General features: G+C 37.1%; 2 protein-coding genes across 12 annotated transcripts in view; both read left to right on the top strand.

Moving 5' to 3' along the window:
* Positions 1-3,898: 3,898 nt before the first annotated feature.
* GCM2 (glial cells missing transcription factor 2) lies at positions 3,899-10,968 on the top strand. Its single transcript, XM_070748630.1, has 5 exons — positions 3,899-3,988; positions 5,932-6,184; positions 7,174-7,286; positions 8,786-8,908; positions 10,084-10,968. Exons 1-5 carry the CDS (start codon positions 3,899-3,901, stop codon positions 10,966-10,968), a joined length of 1,464 nt encoding a protein of 487 aa, XP_070604731.1.
* A 7,893-nt stretch (positions 10,969-18,861) lies between these two features.
* Positions 18,862-25,357, top strand: part of MAK (male germ cell associated kinase) — a 49,402-nt gene continuing 42,906 nt past the window's right edge. For 10 of the 11 annotated variants that reach the window (XR_011558694.1, XM_070747244.1, XM_070747243.1 and 7 more), the window contains exon 1: positions 18,904-19,060. The gene's annotated coding sequence lies outside the window, so the exon portion shown is untranslated. Of the gene's footprint in view, positions 19,061-25,357 lie in introns of all 11 variants that reach the window. The other variant, XM_070747239.1, reaches the window with a different exon arrangement.

Here is a 25,357-nt window from a genome sequence, read left to right as displayed (position 1 = left end):
GTTTTAACACTCCTGGGAAAATTGGTAATGATTAACGAGTAAGAAAAGAATCTATCTCACCTTATTAAGTTATCCAGGTCTTTCCTTAATTTATATTTCTGAAGCTTTTTAAATGCTTCTGATAAATAAAAATAAATAAACCTTCTACACATTCTACACAGCCTGTGTATTTGTGGTGTGTATGCATGTGCAGGAGAGAGAAGAAACAAGTTTTGGAGCAATTATATTGTTCTTTAAAGCCCCTGTCTACTGTATTATTAAGTAGATTCTGTGTCTATATGGATGTAGTATTTGAGTACCTACAAACATTTTGTATTCATTGGAAGTTGTCCCACTGAAGTCAATATGATCCTCGCTGATGCACGCACTGGAATTAGGAATATATTTGAGTTCTTGCAGACCAGTTTCTTGGGTTTTTTTCCCAGTCAAGCACCTTTAAATTATAGAGCCATGCCTTGTATTATCCATGACATATTACTTGTATTGTTTTCTAATGACTTTGCTCATTTGAGATAATGATAATCCAACACATTTCAAGTTTTCAAAGTGTAAAGGATGTCTGGAACAACCAATAATTAAGCTCAAGTACTGTATTAAGGGTCATGATTTCACTGGGTTTACAGTGACTTTCCCCCCCTCTTTTAGAATAGGGTATGATGATTGTATAGGATTGAAAGTGTTATAATGAGAGTAGGGAAGATGATTCCACTGGGCTTACAATAACTTTTTTCTTTTTTTCTCCTAGAATAGGGTATGATGATTTTATTGGATTGAAAGTGTTATGATTAGAGTAGGGAAGATGATTCATTAGATTCACAGTGGCTTTTTTTTCTAGAATAGGGTATAATGATTCTATTGGATTGAAAGTGTTATGGATTGAAAGTGTTATAATAACTAGAGTAGGGTATGATGAACATATGGAGTTTTATGTATCCTTCTTTCTTTTTCATTTTTTCCTTCTTTTCTTGATTTTCCTTCCTTGTTAATTTTCTAATCCTCATTTATTCTTACTTTTTACTTCTTTTTTTATCTTTACTTGTTTAAGGGAATTATTTTCAATTAGGTTTATCAATTTGGTTTACTAATTTGGTGATATTTGGGATATACTATTTGTTGGAGTTCTTTTTTTTTTTGCCTCCCCCTATATATTTTAATGATCTTTTAGCAAGGGTTGGATTTAATTTAAATACAGTTGGAGGTAATTAGACATTTTTGCTCCCTTTTGTATTTTTTAATGGTTTTTTTCCTTTTATTTTAAAGGGCATTTATTATGGAAGAGGGTTTAAAATATACATGAAAACTGATATGGAGAAGATGTTGAGAAAACTGAAGTATTATGATCTAATTAATTAGATTTGATTAAGAGTAGGAACAGCCTGAAATGTATATAGGCTAATACTGTAGTCTTTTTGTTATTATATAAGAAATTGGAGTAATTATTTTTGTTCTGATGTCAAATGTTAAGGATTGGTTAAACTATGTATACCAAAATTGTAAAACTGTAATATAATTTAAAATTAATGGTATTTTCTTTTTCTGTACACGTGACTGGAGAGAAAAATAAATAAAATTACCCCAAAAAAGTATTAAGGGTCAAACTGTTTGTGGCTCACAATAAGAATGATTCATGTTCCTTTCGAGGCCCTCACATCTTAAATACATGAATTCGTTGTGGAAAAAGAAATGTGCTTCTGAAAAGCAAGCTCAGGATCATGCCTTCCCTCTCAGATGACAGAGCTCTAGCCGTCTGGTTTGTGGATCAGCAGTACTTAGTGCCTGAGAACTTGTGGAATAAATCAGGGAGGAGCTGCCACTGACGTGCTTTCAACACAGTGGAGAAAGGTATGTGGGAGGGTGAAAGTTGAGGACAAAAATGATGCTCTTGCTGGTATAAACAGATTCTAAGCCAAGCTCAGGAAGGAAAGTGCAGTCTCCAGCTGAGATTTCAGCACTGCTGGCAGCGGACAGAGGCAAGGAGTTCATGAAAAGGTAAGAGGACAACAAGCAGGAGAACCTCAAGGCAAGCTCGCAAAGTTCTACCATACTATACTGTGCAAATCTATGCATGCTTACTAAGTAGAAATTCTGTTATGACAGTTATTGCCAATTGCCATATATATTGCCATTTATATATTCTAACTGAAGTCTTGGAAAAGTTTTTTTTTCTAAATACCAGTACAGTACTTTATTGTTCCTTTCACATAATATACCAGCACACTTCTGCACATACCATAGAAACTGAGCTACTATTTATTTTTATTTTTTGTGCTTTCATTATTTTTTATAAATAACTTAAAGTGGTGAATGTATCTATTACTCTTTTATTCTCCTATGTTCCCCACAACAACAAGAAGAGGTGAGTTGGGTTCAGAGAAAGTGACTGGCCCAAAGTCCCCCAGCTGCCTTTCATGCCTAAAGCAGGACTAGAACTCAGATTGTCCTGTTTCTAGCCTGATGTTTTAACCGCTAGACCAAATTGGCTAGCCGAGTTTTCTTCCTGTCTTTCTTTTAAAGTTTTGAAGGCAGTTTGCCCGTACAGACCATCATTTCTGCTCCTTGTTCCCCCCTCTCTGTTATCCTCATAGTTTTGGCATAGATTTTGCTGAGAAGTTGTAAGTTGTGACCGAGTAAAGATCCGAGTCTGATTCATCTGAATCCTATGTTCTCATACTAATCTGTATTTCAGAGAAACTGCTGTAGTGCAAAAATGGAAGCCATTAGTCATGAGTTAACTACCTATATTTTGGAAAGCTACAGTTCTCTCAGATTTCATTGCCTATGCTTTACCTTTAGTTATACCTGCAGATGACAGCAATTCTTTCCTAGATGACTGGTAATTATCACTGGGGGAAAGACAGCTAAGTTTGCTACAGGTAGGCTTTAAAAGAAATGAACAATTGTTCCATAAAGTTGAATTATATGGTAAAGTTGAATTATAATGTAATTGTGACCTCAAGGCAAATTAGCCACTAATTTTTTCAGCTGCTAGATCACTCCTGAGACTTTTCCCAGATAATATGCAATGTGTGCATGAATTTGACACTTTTTTTTCAATATATTTTATTAATTTTCTTAAAATAGACAAAACTGACAAACATACATTTAACATAAAGGTGGGGTTGTATCTTCCCCACTTATTCTAGAAGTAAAAATTCAATACAGAAAAAAGAATACATTCAAAAGTACTTAAAATCAACTTATTACCTTAAATGAAAAGAAGAAATTTGTTTTACCTTATATAGTAAATCTTCATACATAAACTAATTCTAACATAACTCTTAAATCATATCCCTACTAATACAATTCTCTTTTTTTTATTTTACTTTTAATATTTCTTCTTGTTTGAATTTGACACTTGCAGGAAAGTTTTACACATTATACCTGACCTCGTGTGACCATACATGACTCTCCGCATGTTTATGTATGTGCGTGCACAGATGTTGCCATAACTTCTAGTGTATATATACAGTAAAATGTATACATAAATTATTGTCATATATAATACTCACTATATGATTTTACATTGTAATCTGGATGTATGAGTGAACACCAACTTACTGTGCAGCACCAAATTAAGATCCTAAGAAAGCATTGTGCACCTGTGGTTTGGACCCTTGAGGAAAAACTATCTAATCATTTTCATTTCTGTAAATTTTTATGACCGGTACAGAATGTTATTTGGTAGTGCAAATAACTAACAATTGGTTATGCTTATGTTTTTAAACAGTCGTAACAATATGATTCAGGAAACATTTCATGACCAGAAAGAATGTTATTGAGGTTTTTAAAAACAATCTGAAATGAAACCTTTTCTCCAAATGATGAAACAACAGAAGTACCTAATATCTTTTTTTTGTTTTGCTTTTAATGAGTACGTTCTTCTAGATTTATGATGAAAATGTCAAAGGGACATTTTGATGAATCTAACTACATCTGCTCCTTTGGAATGAAGTTAACCTGGGACATCAACGATCCCAAGCTACCACAGGTATGGGGGAAAGGGAGGTTTGTAAAGAAAGTGTGGAGTCATTAGACTGGCTTTGTGAATTAATTGCAAAGTCCTTTCTGCCCAGTGCAATTCCCGCATGCCTCCCAACTGTAATAAACTTTTTCCAGAGGCAGGAGAAGCAGGATAGAATTTGGCAATGAGGGTATGCTGATGAGCCAAGGACTCTTGCTTCCCTGAGCTGTTCCTATATTTTCTTTAGTCTGCATTTCTTTAACCTAGGACCAGGATGGTGAACCTATGGCACTTGTGCCACAGGTGGCACCCAGAGCCCTCTCTGTGGGCACATCAGCCATTGCCTCAACCCAGCTCTACTGGGTTGACCTTTCCAGATTCCTAAGAGGTCAGTAAGGAGCGAGTACAAGTGCACTAGAGTGCCTTCCGTCCCCTGTCCTATTGCTCTCCTATATCTCCTATTCCTTTCTTCTATTCCTATATCTCTTCTTCTATTCTTTCATTGATATTACTCCTATTATTTCTTAGATATATTTTACTATGAGTATCTCCTCTATAATCTCCATCATGTATTTTACTATGTGTATATAGATATATACCCACTAAAACCCTCATTGTGTATTGGACAAAATAAATAAATAAAAATAAAAAATAAATAAAAATAAATATGCATGTGTGCTTCCTGCAAGCCAGCTGGTCTTTGGGTCTCTGCCCTGCATGCACTTATGTGTATGTGAGTGGCTGCTTGTATTGCATTTTGGGGACTTGTGCTGTGTCCCTGCTTTCCGCTTTGGCTTCCAGATTGGTACAGGAGGCTTTCCAGGCCCAAAACGGGGCATGGGGAGGTGGGTGTACATCTCCTACACCCCATATTGGGTTTGAAAGGCCTCCTGCACCAACCTGGAAGCCAAAAATGGGTGAGAGGGGGCAGGGTATATTCACAGGCTGGAGCAGGGGGGTCATATGCACTTGCACCGGCAGCAGGGTGCATGTGTGGGGATATGTATTCATGCACTCTGCAACTATGGGTGGGCTACTGCCCAGATGTGGGGTGGGAATGCAGAGGGGTAGCGAAAATGGAGCTCCACCAAAGAGCACCCAATTTGTACTGAAAGATGTTAAAAGAAAATGCAGGGCGTCCTGCATCAGCCATGCCCACAATGTGTTAGTAAAAAGTTTGGTAGCCCTTCACTGTCTGCAACATATAAATCTAAGCAAAAAATAGGACTGAGTTGGTTTGGGGTCAGTATGTTACTGATACCTGACCATTGTCATACCAGATTCATAGCAGGGTTTATTTATTTGGGCATATTGTAGTATGCTATCAATTAAATATAAGAGTTGTATTTATCTATGAGAGCAAGGTTTGAGCATGTTGTTCAAATGGAATCAGAATATGTAGTAAATTAATATACTGCATGTATTGATGTGCGCGCACAGACAAGCTAGTTTCTATAATTCCTCCCCCTCCTCGCTTTTTTTTAAAGGGAGAGTTGGCTATTTTAAATCCTGCTCATATATTAGTCCTGTTAAGTCAGCCTCTCAAGAGGAATTTCTTCATCCGATTCCTTAATGCCTTCAACAATGACAGAACGTGTAATGTACTACCTTGGCTGGAAAAGTTTGGAAACATTCAGAGATGCATCCATCTTGGAAAGAGCCCATGTTGAAGTGTATAGTCCCGTAAAATAACAGGAAACGTTTTATGACATTTTGTATTATGTCATAAAACGTTTTATAAAATTTGCTAAATTTTAATTACACAGGAATCATTCATCCCAGATTTGGGACATGTCTTGCTTTTTAGCCCATTTGAGGTACTTGGTTCAAAAATTGTAGCCTTATGATGCACTGTTCTGTCCAATGAAAAATTATAGAAACAAGAGTTTTAGTAGTATATACTGTAGATTGATTTTGCATCTGTTCCTTTTTTCCCTATCCTTCCTCTCATGTATTTGTCTCCTATGTAGGAGCCCAAACACTTTGATTCTTTCCAGGAGTGGCCTGATGGGTATTTGCGATATATCTATACCATTGAAGACAAAAACGCACAAAGGCATCTTAGCGGTTGGGCCATGCGCAACACCAACAACCACAATTGCCAGATCCTCAAGAAATCCTGCCTTGGTGTGGTGGTGTGTGCCAGAAACTGCACCCTGCCTGATGGAACAAAGCTTCAACTTCGGCCTGCTATCTGTGATAAGGCTCGACAAAAGCAACAAAGTGAGAATCGGGAGTTGTGGGCGGGGGAGGAAAGTGACCCATGCAACAGCCATCTTTATATATATTATATAATTTTATTATTAGATTTGTTCCATTGTTATACTGTTTTTATTACTGTCGTGAGCCACCCCGAGTCTTCGGAGAGGGGCGGCATACAAATCTAATAAATTGAATTGAATTGAATCTTTGTAGCTGTTGGAGACCGTCCCTTCTAGCGAAAAAGTTCAACAAAATCAGTTCGTCCTATCCCAGATTTCAAAATTTAGTATAGTTTTACTCAGATCTAACTGCTTAAAAATAGAATCTCCAAGTTATTTGTTAACCTGTTTATACATATACATATATACCAGCTATTTATTTATAACAGGCATTTGTATGTCACATAGAACAGAACAGAACAGAATAGAATAAAATTTTATTGGCCAAGTGTGATTGGACACACAAGGAATTTGTCTTGGTGCATATGCTCTCAGTGTACATCAAAGAAAAAGATACATTTGTCAAGAATCATAGCCTTGGAGAGGTGAAATGTCTTTCAAGAAGTGAGAAGCTTACAATACCTGAAAGGCTTTTACAAAGAAATGTTCTTGACATTCCTGGAATAATTTATCAATGTCATTCCTGTAACTGAAGATTCTACTGCCGGGGGGGGGGGGGGGGGGGGGCGACATGAAACCACATTGTTTCCCCACAGAAAGATCGGTGAAAATGTGTCTATTTATAATTCCCAAATTATGTAGAATTGAAGTATACCTGCACATATATTGCAGTACATATGTTTCAAGGTTAACTCAGTCCATCGTTCCAAGAAAGATGAGGACCCAGATTGCTGGGGGCAATACTCTCTGTAAAGGCCTGTAAAGCAATGTAAAGCGGTATATATATCTAAATGCTATTGCTATTGCACCTTATTTTTATACAGTACGTCTATCTCACTATATCGACATCTTCAATCTTATAATTTTCCAATGCAATTGTCTATCTTGCAGAAAAGCATTGTCCCAACTGCAGCTCATCTGTTGAACTGATTGCTTGCCGAGGACATAGTGGTTATCCAGTAACTAACTTCTGGAGACATGAGGGTAAAGCAATATTTTTCCAGGTAAAATACAAATGCCAAGTAGACTATCACTGTAGATTTCTTCTAATTAAAAACAAAAACAATCTTATGATGTATAACTTAATGGAAACTGGAAAGATATCTATTTCCCTTATCTGATAATAGTTATTCATATCTGAATAAAACAAATGCACTGCACTTAATGATACTGACCACTTTTGTGAGACCAAGACACTTAACTGGTTGTTCAATATATTCCATATCAGACTTGTTTTTAAGCCATTGCTTTGAGGTTTTAAAGCAAGGAAGGAGAGTGCTATTTGTGCCTCTTTTAACAACAATAAAAGAGTTTTAAATTAAGGAGTTACACTTAAAAACCGTGCTTCCTGGGCAATCCAAAGAAGACATGAAAGACTTAACATTAGTGCTTACATGTCTGGGTTCTTATGACAAAGAGAATGACTAAAATTATGTATCAGACTCTTGCAGTATGTTAGGCTAGAATGCAGTGCAAATCTGAAAAGTCACTGGATCCTGAAATCACTTATATAGGACTTTTTAAGACTCATACCCAAGTTTTTGACTATTGTCAAGTTCATTGCATGAAATTTCTGGGATGCTTCCATGTTCTGTCGGGCTCTCTGATAGGAGTCTCCCGAAAATTCAAGGATACAAATTGCAGATACACACACGTTTGAAAATTCAAAACAATGTTCTTTATCACAAAAGTCAAAATAAACTAAGCACTCTTTTGTATTGCAAAGAGCACTCTTCCCAAAACAACCAGGTAGTCTGTACAATTTCCCTTAAGCAGTCAGTAAGTACTTAGCCAGCAGCTGTGGAGAAACTTCACACCCCTTCTTCTTCCAACGAAGGGGGACACACACACACACACTGCTCTGCTTTGGTTTCAAAGGCGTGAAAAAGCAACAAAGTCCAGCACACAAGATTCCTGGCGAAACTGCAACAGATATTCTTCCACAATGGCCAAACCCACATTTATAGCAGCAGCCCTAATTACTGGAGCCCCACCCAAACACAGGTGGCCTCCCTTATTTCCTGTAATATGTTCTTACTTGGTCTCTTCTACGCATAATTCTGCGCTTGCGTGGATCCAAAATGTCATCATCTGAAGCTATAGAAGATAAGGAAGATTGACTGTGTTGGCTGTGTGCCAAGCCCCCCTCTGCTGAGTTACTCCCACCTGCTTCTTCGTTGGAGGAAACTAAACTCTGATCTGATTCTGTCGGCAATAACACAGGCCTGTGACATGTTGAAGTTTCCCTGCATCCACCTCCCCACAACACTTCCATATGTTATACGCATTCTCCACATAAGAAAAATGTTTACATGTGCAATGAAGACTAGGAGCAAGCCAAAGGTTCAAATTCAAGTCTCCAATATTTACAGATGAAGTTAGGAACCATTTTTGCTATAACCCCAGGAAAACTGCTGTCCACTAATGTAGATAATTAATGTCTATCTTGTTATATATAGGCTCTTAAATTGTCTATTCTGTTCCTGTGTCAATATTATTTCAGGCTAAGGGAATTCATGACCACCCTAGACCAGAAAGTAAATCTGAAACTGAGATAAGAAGAAGTGCTGTTAAAAAGCAAACATCGTCTCACACATCGCAGAAGAAACGGTTTCTTGAGTTTCAGGTAACTGGTTCTGCGGTGTCATCAGAAATGTTAATATGAAATATCAACACTAATGTAAACATTCATTTAGATTTATTGAGCCATAATGAATTAAGAATTTTAGCTCTTCAAATATGACAGGGTGTCAGAAATTTAAAGAAAAAAACCAGGAATCCATAACGTATAATATGTTATATAAAATATAAAATCATTATAGTAAAAAGTCTGAGTTTTGACTTCTTTCTTGTTCCGCTAAAAATAAGTAATATATATGTTGTAAGCCTAATGTTACCATAGCCCAGGGGTCCTCAACCTTTTGGACCTCAGGGACCAACCAGGATTATAATTTAAAATCCTGTGGACCACCCAATTCATAATTTTAAATCTCCTAATTCATAACTTTAAGTCCTCTAGGCCAATAATATGATTTTTAAAAGATAAATACATTTGTAAAATAATGATCAGAAAACTTTTTAAAACTATTTTATTAATATGAAATGCGCCTATTCAACATAGCAAAATTATAAATGGTTATTTAATTATAACAAAATTGTAAATGCTTACTTAATTATAACAAAATCTTTAAAGGTTGTTTAATTGTAACAAAATTATTAAAGGTATTATTACAAGATAATTGAAACTTATTTGATGATGGCTTGCTGATATTGTTGGGAAAGTCAGTCCTATATTCCATAGCTGTAGCTGTAGTTCTTTCCTTTCCTCCCCCTCCAGGACTTAATCGAATAACATTTTGCCCCAAAGAATAAGGTGGAATTCATATCAATATAAATTAAAAAATAATTGCAGTGATTCAAATAGAAAAACAATATTGTTATGGAAAAGATTGATAAAGTGACCAAAATATTTGCTGAGTCTGCTCGTAAATGTTAATTACTCATAACTAAATTTAACCCTTCTCTCTTGGGTTGGAGTCCTTTAAATGGAAGGCATCATTAGACACTGTCCTTTGAATAGAAATAAAGAGCTACACAAATTTTATTCTTGTGATTTTTTTAAAAAACATGTATTGTGGAAGTTCCAGGAACATGAACATTATCAGTTTGCCTTGAAATCTGATATATATAGTATAAACATCGTGATAAAAATACTGGAAAAATAATTTAAAACAATTCTATTTAGTAAAAGGTGTGTTTGTATGTGTGCCCATTAATGATTTCTATTAATATTAACTTTAGACAGGAACAGCATGCAGTGAGAATGGTAATCACTTTCCCTACATCCATCCTGTATCATATGAAGAAGGACCAGAAAAATTTAGCATTTTCACAGATGCCAGCATACCATTCCTTGCTCAGCCTCACTTGTTTCCAAGTTCAGAAGCTTACCACATTACTTATAATACAACCAATTTTCAAGGGGATATCACATCACCACTCCAGAACTACCCAACCTCCCAAATCTACACATCTAAATCAAGTTGTGGTTATGACTGTGCGTTTCCTGGCTATGTCAGTTCCAATTTATATCCTACGCTTCACAAAGAGGTAATGGATATTCCAGTGGACACTGATCATCTCTTGCTGGATGGACTTCAGTGTTGTGCAACTTCACTCAGTGTCCATGAGCATCAGGGGACGAAACAGTCCTTAGGAGAAAATAATTATGGAGAAAGAATTAGCTATGGGTTATGTCAAGCCAATGCTAACTATCCTCATTATAGTGAAGAATATGCGTATAACTATAGTAGTCATTCCTCTCTGAATGTTCCAACTATGCAAACTGTTATAACTGCAACTACAAAGATGTCTCTTGAAGCCTATAAATCTCCTGCTGTGAAATATGGTGACAGTTTCTCTGATACAAAGGATATGCTTAGTTGTCCCCTAGTGACAGACATTTCAGGGAATTTTTGCTCAGAAATCAGCATTCAAGAAGAAGATTGGGCAATAGGCAAATCAACTTTGACTGGTGGTGAGCATTTGATGTCTCCTAATAAAGCAGGACATGTAGTAGCAGTGGATACTTGTGAGAATAGTCCAGGTTCTGAAAGAAACTACATTGGCTACGAAGGACCAACATTCCCATTTGAAAATACTGAAGGCAAAGTGCAGTATCATTAGAGGTAAATATAAAGCATAAAATTACCCAATAGTCATCCGATTTGTTTTTTGTATGTGTGTGTGAGAGAGGCATGTATTGAATTGGATGGCTTTGTAATGATTTGGCTGTATTAATCTGGCTGGCTAAATTATACATACTAAATCACCATGTCACTTTGCTGTCACTTGATGTTTTGTGATGTTTTCCCCATTTGTGGAGCTGTGCGTAGTCTGCGCTTTACGCATCTGACCCATAGGTCACCAATTTGACACCCTGTTCTAAATCAAACATAAAGTCATAACCTGACAAGTCACAGAGCAGTCAAGATTTAATTTTAATCTTAGCAGACTGAATGCCTGTAGGTTCAGAAATTGACCAATTCCAGATATAGTCTATTTTCAGCTCTATCCAGTGTAGTTCTTTTCAGACACATTTGGTTGAAAACTTGGGATCCTCCTGGATTTATGATTGCTGCTAAAACATCAAGGAAAAGCTGAATCGCCAGGCTTTTGCATAATGACATCTGATTGATAATTACTTATGTCTTCGTCATTCTGCATCTGGATTATTACAATTTGGAATATATGGGGCTGCTCTTGAAGACTATTCATAAGCTTTAGATGGTTCAGCATAAGCAGACATAGTGTAGGTTATTATTATTATTATTATTAATATCATTATTAATATCAATATCAATATCATTATTAATATCAATATCAATATCAATATTAATATGGGTACACCAGGGGTGGGTTCTAACTTACTGCCAGCTCATTTCCTCCCGCACTGCATAGGTGCACGCACTTATGCGTGCATGCGCAGTTCTGGAAACTAAGCTGCGCATGTGCAGGAGCAAAAAACAAGATGGCGGTGCCTACAGAGCCATTAGAGCTGGTTAAGGGGCATGGCCAACCAGCGATTGCTCCCCGTTCAGCAAGCATGAGGAAATTCCTGCTACCGGCTCTATAGAACTGATCCAAACCGAGAGCAACCCACCTATGAAGTACATCGAAACTTGCTGGTATAATACCTCTACTGCAGCAGATGCATTGACTGTAAATTCTTCCAATGATAATTGAAGATCCTAGCTGTCCCTTCATAACTTAAGTTATTGATTTCTCTAAGACCACATGTTTTGAATCTCAGATCTGCCCATCAATCAATAGAATCTGACCATCCAATGAAAACAAGGCACATTAAGTTTTTCCAGCTAAGGAAATATATCCAAAACCAGGCTGAGTTTTGAGTCTCTTCAGAAATTCCATTCCTGAGTTTTCTCAGTTATGATTTCCCTCCTGTGGAATAAACTTCCCCTTAGTATAAGAACTGCCTTTTCTCTGGCTATTCTGGAGAACATTTGTAGATGAAATGGAGTGTTGAGCTATCCCCGAATGTGGACATCTATTATGATGTAGTGAAAGTAATATATTTCTTGTGAGTTTCTTCAATTTTTTTTTAACAGTTACTGTAAACAGATTGTAAGCTGTTCAAAGTCTTCTGATAAGAATGGTCTAGAGCAGTGTTTCCCAACCTTGGCCACTTGAAGATATCTGGACTTCAACTCCCAGAATTCCGCAGCTGGCTGGGGAATTCTGGGAGTTGAAGTCCAGATATCTTCAAGTGACCAAGGTTGGGAAACACTGGTCTAGAGAACATATAAATAAATAAAGTTATTATAAAATTACTAGGAAAGAAGAATTAAAAAGTATAGTATATAATAAGTATAGCATACTGAAAAAGGTGCAATTTTAATTGATCTTAACTCTTTTTTTGTACAATCCCATACTTCCATTAGGGTATCAGTTGCACATATTTTATTGAGATGTATAGAGAATGAATCTGCACATTCATTCTCTGGTGAGTGTTTGTACAGCAAAACATTGTGTTATTGTAAGATAAACATCCTGTGAGAGCCTGTTCCAAAGATATTTTTTCTGTTTGTGTGACAGCATAAAATCATGCTTTGAAAAGCAATCTTCAATTACTCAGATGTCCAAACAGCATCCTAAAACAAAATTAAACTTAAAAGTGTATTTTGCAATCTTAATAAAGTGTGTATTTTTTTTAAAGTTAGTAATTCAAATGCCGTTTTTCAAAGTAAAAGAGAGACATTGAACAGTGTATTTGAATATGCTTTATCAGGTGAATACGATATTAAGAAGAGATGTCATTATTGGCTTTGTGCTAAAGATTTATATGTCTGGACAACAACATTAATGCACAACGGATTGAAAGTGGACATCAGTTACATACTTTATGATGCTGCAATTTTTTACCCTTGACACTGAGAGTAAAGCTCCTTCCCACAGACATGATGTGGCCCCCATTCTCCTGGCCTTCCGAAAAGGGGTTAAAACATTGCTTTGTCGCTTTGTGTGGGGAACCCAAAGGAACACACAATGGTGGCATTGGTTAGTGCCATGACAACCTATTTTTTAAAGCAGGGTTAATTATTCTTACCTTCTTAAAATCTTTTGTAATTTTTAAAAATTGCCACTGTAACATTTCATTTTTTTTAATATACTATTTTATATTCTGATGTTTTATTGTACACCAGCCAGAGTCCCTCTTTGAAGGAGAGGGGCAGTTCAGAAATGTGAAATATAAATATAAATAAACAAAGTCTGCCACAGCTTGAGTCATGGTGCCTTTTTTGCATATTGATATACTCTCCTTTATTTGTACTTGTTGGAAGGCTGGAAAAAAGATGTCGACAGATAATAAAAAGAAATAAAGTGCTAAAGGAAAGGGAAAATGAAGCAGAATTCAAGAAGCAATAGCGTGAAAGCCTGAGTTCCTAAATCCATGGAGAGGGGCCTCATACAAATCCAATAAATGAATAAGTAAAATAAATTTCCTTTACTACTGATCATCCCTGGTCAACTGACCTTACCCCTAAAATAATAGGTAGGAAAGTATTGCATATTTTATATAGCCTGAAGCTGCAAGCTATGTAAGATGTCACTTAAGAGGAAAAAAAATACCATTTAATAACAAAACAGTTTTACTCATGAACTGGGGACAAGATGAAATGCAGCGTTCAAAGGCCAATAAGGAAAAGTGATGTTGTCAGGGAAATGATAATGCCAGTTTAAAAAAATTAAATGGTGAGGGCCTAAAATAGCAATAGCGATACCCTTTATTTGAAATAAACCCCACTAAACATCATGGGGTTAATCTTACTGGAAAACCATTGCATTAGAGAAGGCAATATATATATATATAGTGTTCCCTCGATTTTCGCGGGGGACGCGTTCCGAGACCGCCCGCGAAAGTCGAATTTCCACGAAGTAGAGATGCGGAAGTAAATACACTATTTTTGGCTATGAACAGTATCACAAGCCTTCCCTTAACACTTTAAACCCCTAAATTGCAATTTCCCATTCCCTTAGCAACCATTTAGATTACCTCACCATGTTTATTTATTAAACTTTATTTTAAAAAATATTTATTAAAGGCAGATGAAAGTTTGGCGATGATATATGACGTCATCAGGCGGGAAAAACCATGGTATAGGGAAAAAAACCGTGAAGTATTTTTTAATTAACATTTTTGAAAAAACGTGGTATAGACTTTTTGCGAAGTTCGAACCTGCGAAAATTGAGGGAACACTGTAACTGGAATCAGCTTGCAGCTGACATGTTGATGTGTCAAAATATCGGATGAATTACTGAAGAAATGTTTTGAATTGTCACAATATCAAGGATTTGGGGTTCTTTTCTTTTTTAACAAATTGCATTGCTGCTTGTAGATTTTTTAGTTCTTGCCTATTATTGTTCATTTCATTTCTTGGTTCACTGCAAGAGCAAGTTCCACTGCCATTGTTATGGCTATAAAGGTAAAAGATGTACTAATTGACCAGGACATGTTGTTCATCCCATTGCTTTGAGAAACACTGCACTTTTTCAGCAAATAACTAGAGGTTCCTTCTAAGGTCAAACTGGTTGTTATCTGTGAAACTTAAGAACTAGTACCAAATAGGAAAAAATGAAAAGAAATTGATAGTGAGGAAAGGAGACAAACAGATCATCTACGAAGAAAACACATATAAATAAACATGGGTGCATAAGGTTACATTTATCAGCATTGCATTGAAGGATAAACCTTCTGAAGAACTTCTGCTTGACACTTGTTCTTTTTTCCCAGGCCTGTGGTTAAATTGTTTATAGAACCCTGGCTGTCATTTATGTTATGTTCTTTAATTGTGTTTTTAATGACACGTTTTAAATATTGTAAGCCATCCAGATTCTTCTTGGAGTCAGACATCATTAAACTCCTATTAATAATAATTATGAATATTAAACTGAAGTAAATATCCTTCTTAGTAAATCTTTACACGTTTACTTAAAAATAAATCTAGTTTATCTGTTAGGCATAACTAAGTGGGATTATAAAAAAGATATTTTATATTTAGCTGTTCATATCTTAACAGCGGCCAGGATAGTTTATGCACAAAATTGGAAGGGGGAAAATATCCCCCAAAAAGAAGAGGTAATAAAGAAAATTTTAGACTGTGCAGAGATGGATATGATGACAAGAAGGTTGAATGACCAAGAAGAATCTGAATTTTATACTATTTGGAATAAAGTTTATAAGTGGATAGATAAAAATAAAAATAAAAATTGAGTGCTATGAGAAATGTATGAATACATCAAAATGACTTTATATTTTCTCTTTTTTATTAACTTAATTTTATATTATTACGTTTGAACAATATTCTTCTTTTCATTTAGATTAATATGTTGACTTAATGAATTAAGAATATATTCTTTTTCTGTATTAAAAATTAACTTCTAAGATGAGAGGGGTAATTGTAACCCCTACTATGTGTTAAATGTTTGTAAGTTTGTGTGTGAATTTTATGAAAATCAATAAAGTTTATAAAAATAAATAAATCTAGTTAAATTCTACAAGTTTTTTTTGCACATTTGTACGATATCACCCCAAATACATATTCTTTTTGGTCTGCATTTCTAAAGTACACTGGATACTATCATGTTTATTGGTATGCTAGTTCAGCAATCTCCAAAACAAAAGTGTTTATTTTATTTATTTATTTATTTATTTATTTATTTATTTATTATTTATTTATTATTTATTTATTTTATCAATACATAAAGTATGTTTCAGATGATATAATCATAGTGAAATGCATCAATAAAGACTGAAAGATGAGGGATTAGGAATAATATGGAAGAAATAATCATTGGGAATAATAGAGTTCATATACATGGAGTTACTAGAAACATAAGAGAGACATTAGGACAGGGGACAGAAGACACGCTGACAAGGGACAGAATCTGAAGATTGGACTACATCTCATAATCCATAGCCTCACCAGCTCCAGAGGGTGAAATTTAGCAGGAAACAAGACATAGATTGTGGCACCTTAAAACTATCCAATTTGTTAATGCTTTAAGCAACATGTATAAAATTATTTTAGTTGAAAGACCATCTGTACTATTGGATAATAATTCCATTTGTTATGGCAATGGAATTATTAATATATGATTTATACTGCCACAGCATGTTGATTATTTAAATGCAATTTAGTCTGTTTTTTCCTTCTTCATTAAGCTAGGACTTAAATCTAGATTCTAGAAGCATATTCTGTAAACAATAGCAGGGATGTTCCACACTTAATTTAACTTATGGCATCGGTTCTAAAGTTTCTTTTGAACTTTCTTTAACCTGAGAAAGCTGTGATGCTTTCAACAGTTTATCCTTTAGACTTTAGAGAATGGAGTTTGTTATCTGTTTTTCTTTACACAGTTGACTTGTCGTAGAATCAATTTATCTATCAACACAAGTTGGAATCCGTGGTAAGGAAGATAAACAACTTTGCAGACACTTTACAATATCCCCATCAAGAAAAGTTTAGGGTATTCTGTGTAGATACTCCTGGGCCATAAATTAATTGTGTCGTTTTATTTTGGCTAGTATGCTATTCTAATGTACTTTCTGTGTTCTTCATAGGATCCCAATCTGTCAAGTGCATTTTTTTCTCTATTGTATTATTAGTATAGCTGCTATGTCAGAGGAATGTATATGATTTATATGCTGCCCCTCTCCGAGAACTCGGAGCAATTTTGAAAAGGAAAGGCATTTGAAAAGGAAAACTGAACTGCTAGTGACTTCATAGTGTTGTGCTTTTGTTCCCCTTTGTTGCCACTGCCTTATTCCAGAGTGTTTTCTGATTTCTCAGGATAGACAGCTGGTAGTCTTTTATTCGGGCAATACAAAGCCGAAAGTTATTATTAATGGTTATAATTATTCAAGCAATACAAAGCCAAAAGTTATTATTAATTGTTATTATTCATGGCTATTATTAATGGTTATTATTCATGGTTATAATTAAGTTACAAGTCTCAATAGCCCTGCTTATATGGCATGACTTGGTTACCCATGAATAACCATGGATGATGATGTATTTAATCACCTTTTTTGTTTTGCATAACATGCCAAATTAAAAGTGATTACAATAACAGAGTAACAAAGTTGGAAGGGACCTTGGAGGTCTTCTAGTCCAACCCATGCTGAAGCAGGAGAGCCTATACCAGTGATGGCAAACATTTTTTGGTTTGCATGCCAAAAGAGAGGCATGTGGGTGTGCTAGCATGTATTTACATGCCCACCCCTCTTCCCTCCCACCTCCCATGCACAACCCCCCGCATGCTGCCCTCCGCGCATGCGCACAAGCCTTTCTGATTCCTGTAGGTGAAAAAAAATGTCCAAATGAGAAAACCAGAAGTGTGTTTTTCCGAACTTCCAGTTTATTATTATTATTTATTAGATTTTTATGCCGCCCCTCTCCAAAGACTAACAGTTTATCTCTTAGGGTATTTTTGTTTGCCTCCCAGGCTTCAGGGAGGACCAAACGGCCTTTCCCAAGGCCAAAAAGTAGCTGGAGCTAAAACATGGAAAAGTCTCATGTGCCCTCCCATATGGCTCCACGTGCCACTTGTGGCACACATGCCATAAGTTCGCCATCACAGGCCTATACCATTTTAGATAAAGGGTCGTCCAATCTCTTCTTTAAAAAACACCAGCGATGAACACCCAGTACCATAGATAGCTCCTAGGTCAGTGTGTTGGGACAACCCAATTACTGTCTTTAAAACACCTACACCATGGGAACTTAGTATGTGCAGAAGCTGAATTTCCAGCACTGTGTATGCATCACCATCTTGCTTTTGGTTTTTTCTTTTTGCAAACTCAGCACTGTACATGCATGTGCACCTAAAGTGCACACGTGCCCATGAGGCACAGCCACGCAGCACAGGAGGAAGCGAACCGGCAGCAAGGTAAGATAGAACCCACCTCCGAGTTTCCTAATACTGTACAGTAATTTTATTATTTTATGCCTGGGAGTCGCCACAACATGAGGAACTGTATTGAAGAGTCGTGGCATTAGGAAGGTCGAGAACCACTGATTAATTCTAGAAAGTTGTAGGTCAAGTTAATTCGACTACATTTGAGCAAACGGAGAGGGCTTCAAACTTGGTTACTTTAAGTCTTGTGGACTTCAACTCCCAGAATTCTCCAGGCTAGAGAATTCTGGGAGTTGAAGTCCACAAGACTTAAAGTTGCCAAGTTTGAAGACCTCTGAATAAAGAGGTTCGTGATAATGGTCAGCCAAACGATCCCTGCGGCTTTTCAAGTTTCCTTCCCAAACCGTACCTCAGCATAAAGCAGGGATTAAATCATCTGCTGCGCTGGCGTCGCCCGGCGGCCGGCCTGCTCAGGACTCGTCTCCGAGTCGGCCAGTCAGAAACTCCAAGCGAGCGCGAGCGGCTCCCCCTGACACCCCCCCCCCGCGCTCTGATTCCCGTAACTCCCCCCCTTCCTCTGGCGTCCACGCCTGGCTTTGCCGCCTTCTCCTTTTTAAGCCCCGCCCACTCCGTTCGTGGCTTGCCCGCGTCGACAAGTTCGCTTGGGGATTCGCTAAGAAGGCTGTTGCCAAGGCGACCAGTCGGTGCGGAGCCCGGCCTCGCTAGTGTCAAGGGAGCTGCCGACGGTTCGGAGGTGGAATGAGGCAGCTAAGGAAAGGGGGCTCCGCTGGTGGAGGAGGAGGAGGCCCTGGACCCTCCCTGGGCGGCCAAGAGTTCAGCAGTGAGTGCGCGGCCAGGGAGGACGGAGTAATAATGATTGGGGGAAGAAAATGGTGGTGGTGGGGTTAAGGTGGGAGGAGGGAGAGAAGCTGGGCGGTCGCGGCGCGTCGAAACAGGGCTGGGTTTTCCTGCGGGACTCGAGTTCGCGATCGGGACCCATCAAATATTTGGACTCCAGTTGGCTGCCCAGGGCTGGGGCTGATGGGAATTGAAGTCCCAAAGCCTCTGTAGAGACTAACTAGTAGTCTTTCGCTGTAGTACAACAAGAACAAACTTATTGAATCATCTTCAGGTCGATTTATTCCCGGGCTTTCTCTCTGTCTCTAAGTACTGTTGCTTTTACAATTTGATTTTTGTGCATCTCCCATCGAAAGAAAGACTGAGGCGTTTTGTTTTCAGTTTTTGCCACTCGACCCAATTATTAAATTGAGAATAAACCCTTATGAAGCCTATGCATGAGAGAGGTGTGGAATTGTTTGTGCTGAATGTCAAAAAATTAAACTTTCTAAAACTTATATTTCAATGGGCAACCAGTTAAATATATGCAACATGGTTCCAAATTTTATTTATTACTGATTATACTTCAAAAGGCGCAAGGCGGCATTGTTTTAAAAAAACATTTTTCTTTACATTTCCTCAACTTCTTGAACATAAGCGTACCAATGTGCCTACCCTCCCTGACCTATTGTCCTCTTTTATCATTACTTTTTACTTATGTTATGTTTATACAAACTACTACTATCCTGTACATGTTTGACAAATAAAATGTAATAAAACTAGGGAAATATCTGTGATAATGACAAAATTATCCAAGCATTGTCCTGGCTTGGAATAACAATTGGAATACCTGTGCTCTAAGGTATAGTTAATAAGCCAATGACACACTGACAATATGATTGTTCTTCTATAAGTTAGATGTTAAGTGGTTTGTTTTTTAACTTTGATTTCTAATATGCTATGTCTATGTATTTATTTTTTACGTTGTAAGTTGCTCTGAGTCTCCAGAGAAGGCCGTCCTAGAAATCGAAATAATAAAATTAAGAGATTTCTCTAGTTCTTTAGAGTCATCTGCACTCAGTAGATTTTATTTTCTAAATATCTAAAGCAGTGATGGCTAAACTTCTTTTCCTCGGGTGCCGAAAGGGCATGCGTGCGTGTTATTGCGCATGTGCGAGTACCCCACACATAATTCAATGCCTGGGGAGGGCAAAAACAGCTCCCCCCCCGGAGGCTCTCTGAAGGCCAGAAATGGCCTGTTTCCCAACTTCTAGTGGGCCCAGTATGCTCATGTTTCACCCTCCCCAGGCTTCAAAGGCTTCTCTGGAGCCAGGGGAGGGTAAAAATACCATCCCCCATCCCCCTGGAGGCTCTCTGGAAGCCAAAAGCGCCCTCCTAGAGCCTCTGAGCCAAAAATCAGTGGGCCAACACACACATGCACGTTGGAATTGAGCTAAGGCAACGGCTTGCGGGCCAGCAGATAATAATAATAATAATAACAACAACAACAATAATAACAATAATAACAATAATAATAATAATAATATATTAGATTTGTATGCTGCCCCTCTCCAAAGACTTGGGGTGGCTCACAACAATAATAAAAACAGTGTTACAGTGGAACAAATCTAATATTAAAAGAGAAAAAGACATATAAAACCCTATCATTTAAAACCAAACAACACATACATACCAAACATAAAATATAAAAGTTCCCAGTTCTCATATTCTCATATATGGCTCCGCGTGCCACCTGTGGCACCCATGCCATAGGTTTGCCATAACTGATCTAAAGTATGTGTGCATGATTCTGTATGAAATAGTTAGAATAGATATTTTCTTTTTACAAGAAAAACATTTTTATAGATGAACTGACTGGGCCTAATTAACACATTTGGACACTGGTATTAACATTGTTGCAAAATAATTTGTAATCTCACTATGAAGTTTGGAATTGGATAATTTTGATTTTAGCTTTAGTGTGCATAGATGAAGCGGTGATTCTACAATAGGAGTGATATTTCTTTCCTTTGTACATTTATATAATTTGATCAGAATGAAGCACAGTCAGTTACATACGTATATATGTATACTGTACAAAATATTAATATATTTAAACATTATTTGTTCTGAGACTGGTCTGCTCAGATTTATTACTGTGAACTTAAATATTTCTTCCTCCAATTTGGTGAGAAATTTAATGAAGTAATCTGGTGACTCAGTTAATGAACTTTGTCCAAAAGTTCTGTAAGCTTTGTGTATTTTTATTACTGAAAAGAATTAAATCCATTATTTTGCAGAAGTAGTCCTAAGTCTACATAGTGTTCGAGAGGTATACTAAATTTATCAGATGAAATGTACCTTCCATTGAAATTAGAAAATAGTTTTGAGTAAGTGAAGAAAATACAGTATTGTGGAATATATGGTGAAAAGCTTTTAAAATCTTAATCTTTCAGGAAAATATAGAAATTGTGACAGATGTACAGACACCAAGAAAAGCAGCTTTACTTTGTGTCATTTAGTCATAAGTCTAAAGAAGACTTTAGTTTTCACAGGACTGTGTGAATGAGCAATATCTGTTTTACTGCCTTGGTAACACCTTGTCAGTGTTTAGCAACAACAACAATTTATCCTGTAAAAGTAAACAAGGAAGAAGACTGAAGGAAACTCTGTTCATTTCAGATACATTTCTTTTTTCATAATCAAAACATCTTCAATTTATAATTGTTAATAGCAGAGTTTTTAAAGGGTAGTATCTAGCTCTGTCTTTTCATAGCATTTTATTGTGTGTGTATGTATGCACATGTATGTATGTATGTATGTATGTATGTATGTATGCATTTGTTTGTTTGTTTGTTTGTTTGTTTGTTTGTTTGTTCATTCATTCAAATTTTTATGCTGCCCTTCTCCTTAGACTCAGGGCGGCTTACAACATGTTAGCAATAGCACTTTTTTAACAGAGCCAGCATATTGCCTCCACAATCCTGGTCCTCATTTTACCCACCTCAGAAGGATGGAAGGCTGAGTCAACCTTGAGCCAGTGAGATTTGAACCACTGACCTGCAGATCTAGCAGTCAGCTTTAGTGGCTTGCAGTACTGCACTCTCCCCACTGCGCCACCTTGGCTCATCTGTGTGTGTGTGTGTATACATACATACATACATACATACATACATACATACATACATACATACATATATGTTTTCATAAATTTCCACGGGTATACACGCATGTAGATTGTTGTGAGTTCAGGTTTTTCCCTGTGTAATATTTTGAGTGTCTTTGCGACGTTTCGGTGAAATAACATTCGCCATCATCAGGCTGAAGTTATTGGCTTCGTGCTGCCTTGAATATGGTATACACAAAGACACTCAAAATATTACACGGGGAAAACCCCGAACTCACTACAAGCTACACACACAAACACACACACATGAAATAACATAATTTTTTGGTCTCATTAAATATTTTTGGTCTCGTTTTTCTAAAAAAATGTACAGTATTTTATGAATGTACATTTTTTGCCACCCTCCATCAGCCCTAGCATTTGAACAAAGATTTAAAATTATTTCCAGATTAAAAACAAAATATAATAACAATGAGCATTGTGTAGGTATTATGAATACTCTTGGAAGTCAGAGGCAAATGTTTTTGCAATATGAGAACAGCTGGGCTTTTACTTGCATAATATGCATGAAGACTTCCTTTGATTTCTGTGAGAATTGAAACTTCTGTTAGAACAAGATTTTTTTGGTTTGCTGTTTCAATGAGAAAACAAAAATGAAAAATATAATGAAAAGTAAAATTGAGCATCCTTAAGGTATATCTTAAAAAAATATTTTGTGAGTAAGGCCCATCAAGTATTAACCTAGCATAATTAAGAGTTAATAGCACTATCCACTGATTTGCTGGTCCAGTTATTTATAGGATTAAGCATTAAGAGTCCAAGATGAGATTTATGTGAAATGCTTTTTATATCTTAAAGCATCTTATAAGCATGATCTCCACAGACTATGCTAACTGTACTTGTTAACATGCTGTTTTATGATTATTATTTTAATATTAAAAAGTCATACCCAAAGTCAAACAGAAACAAGGAAATGTATTTTATATATAAAAACAGTAATGTAGCCTATTTTTTTTAAAAAAAACATACCATTAAGTATGAGATATAAAATGATATTAATCAGCCTTTGTATTATACCAACAGAAAGCCAGAATGTAGGAATAATCTATTTTAGTGAAACTTGTGCTCAGTAAATGCATAGTCCTTCACATAGTGATTCAAGCCAGATTTGGGATATAATTTCTCTTTCCCTATCTTTGACCATAATATGTTGTACAATTATTTTCTTTGAACTTCTCCCAGTTCAAAGTTGTTTTGGAATGTTCCATATAAAGTTTTCATTAGGACAAGGTAGAAATAAATGACTTTATCACACTTTGCTGCTTCTATTTAATAGTTTTAATTTAGAGATTAAGGTATTGCACCAAGAGCCTTAAATTTTAGTCTTCCATAAGCATGGAACCTCATCGGATTATTTTGGGCCAATCACTCACTCTCAACCCTAGGAAAAAGACAACGGCAAACTATTTCTGAGAACATCATCAGGAAAACTGCATAGACATGGCTATTTAAGCTCAATTTAGACTTGTCTGCTACTATGTTTAGGTGTCAACACATACCTACACTCAGTAATGGGCAGCCAAAATTTTTACTGCTACACTGTGGGTGCGACTTATTTTGTGGGTGTGGCTTAATTGTCATGTGACTGTGTAGGAGTGGCTTGCTGGCCATGTGACCATGTGGGAGTGGCTTGAATGATCATCGTTCAAGTGAACTGTTAAGTCCTCGACTTACAAGCTTACAAGTGTCGCTTGCTGGAGTGACAATTTGCTTCATGTTTCCCGTGCTCTCCCTCCTGGGTCGCCCGCCCGCGTCCGGCTGAGTAGCTAGGCAAACAGGTGCTGTCAGAAGCATAAATGCTGCCAGTGCCACTTCCACCCACACCTTCTGCTTGCACCTCAGGCAGGAGGTGGCCACGTGAGACTGGAGGGGAGCTGGGCAGGAGAGAGGGAAGCTCGTCCAAGGCCAGGAAGAAGGAAAGAGGAAAAAAGCAAGGAGCGCAGACGCAGCAGCAGCAGCAGCAGGGAAAAAAAGAGCCAAACTGAGACCAGTAATCCAGGAAGTGACAGCCACCGATCAGCTGGAACTGTGCACACATCTTTATTTCCTCCGGTGGAACTGTGTTCCACCCCGTCTTGCCTACTGCCCACCCCTGCCTACACTGATTAAAAAGTTGATAACTAAGTGTAGGTTGCAGATGGTTTCATATAGGCTGGCACACACACTTCCCAACTCTCAATGAGGCTATTGTGGGGAGATGCACATTGTGCAGGCTGATTGATTGATCTGACCTGTTGGGAGGCAAGTGGGAAGGCAAGGCACATTGTTGTTTGAGAGCCCCCTAGTCAGAATGTTAACATTTGCAGAATTGGCCTTCAGATCTAAAATATGGCACAGATCTGGGTTCAATTTGATATGGCATTGTTTTATACCTAGTCTTGTCAACTTAAAGTGATATTTTTATACAGAGAGTCCTTGACTTAACAACCACAATTGATCCCAAAATTCCAAAAGTAAAACCTGAACTTTTGCCGAACTTTTCAGGTTCGGGAGAACGCCGAGAAGCCCCCCGGCTGTTTCGGAAGGTGACAGCCGGGCGGCGGCACTTCTCGGCGGTCTCCCGAACCCGAACGCTGTTGCAATGGAAGTCCAGAGGCGGGGCATCCCGGTGGCGGTGGCAGGTTCGTAAGGCAAAAAATTTCATAAGAAGAGGCAAAAAAATTCCAAACCCCGGGTTCGTATCTCGAAAAGTTTGTATGACGAGGGGTTCGTATCACGAGGTACTACTGTATAGTCTTTTTGCATCTGCATTTTCAATTAAGTCCTTTTATAAGTGCAAAATTGTATCTTGAAATAATAGTGTTACAATTATCATCAATTGAAATAATTTTTAATATCAGCTAACTCATTAAAACGTTGTTCTAATTCATGATTTTTTTGTTCCTGAATTTTCTCATACTGCTAGGAATTTCTGAGTTGTGTTAATATGTCCTCTGTCTGTCCTCTCCTGTAATCCTTTCTTAATGCTACTTGAGTAGATTATTAGTAGCATGCTGTCAACAATAAGGAACAATCTGGTATTTGCAGTAGATTCTCTTCCTCTTTTTCCAAGTTTGTTGCCTTGAGAATATGCCAGTTCTGCATATGCGTCAGATGAGGTTGTATGGAATACTC

This window comes from Erythrolamprus reginae, chromosome 3, assembly GCF_031021105.1.
Source record: "Erythrolamprus reginae isolate rEryReg1 chromosome 3, rEryReg1.hap1, whole genome shotgun sequence".
Taxonomy (NCBI): Eukaryota; Metazoa; Chordata; class Lepidosauria; order Squamata; family Dipsadidae; genus Erythrolamprus; species Erythrolamprus reginae.
This window is presented reverse-complemented; position numbering and strand designations above follow the sequence as displayed.

Bases quoted from the DNA above. Each gene is read 5' to 3' on its own strand.
- GCM2 (XM_070748630.1), top strand. From the start codon at position 3,899: ATGTCAAAGGGACATTTTGATGAATCTAACTACATCTGCTCCTTTGGA. The intron at 6,185-7,173 runs GTGAGAATCGGG...TCTATCTTGCAG, and splicing joins GGCTCGACAAAAGCAACAAA to AAAAGCATTGTCCCAACTGC. The intron at 7,287-8,785 runs GTAAAATACAAA...ATATTATTTCAG, and splicing joins GTAAAGCAATATTTTTCCAG to GCTAAGGGAATTCATGACCA.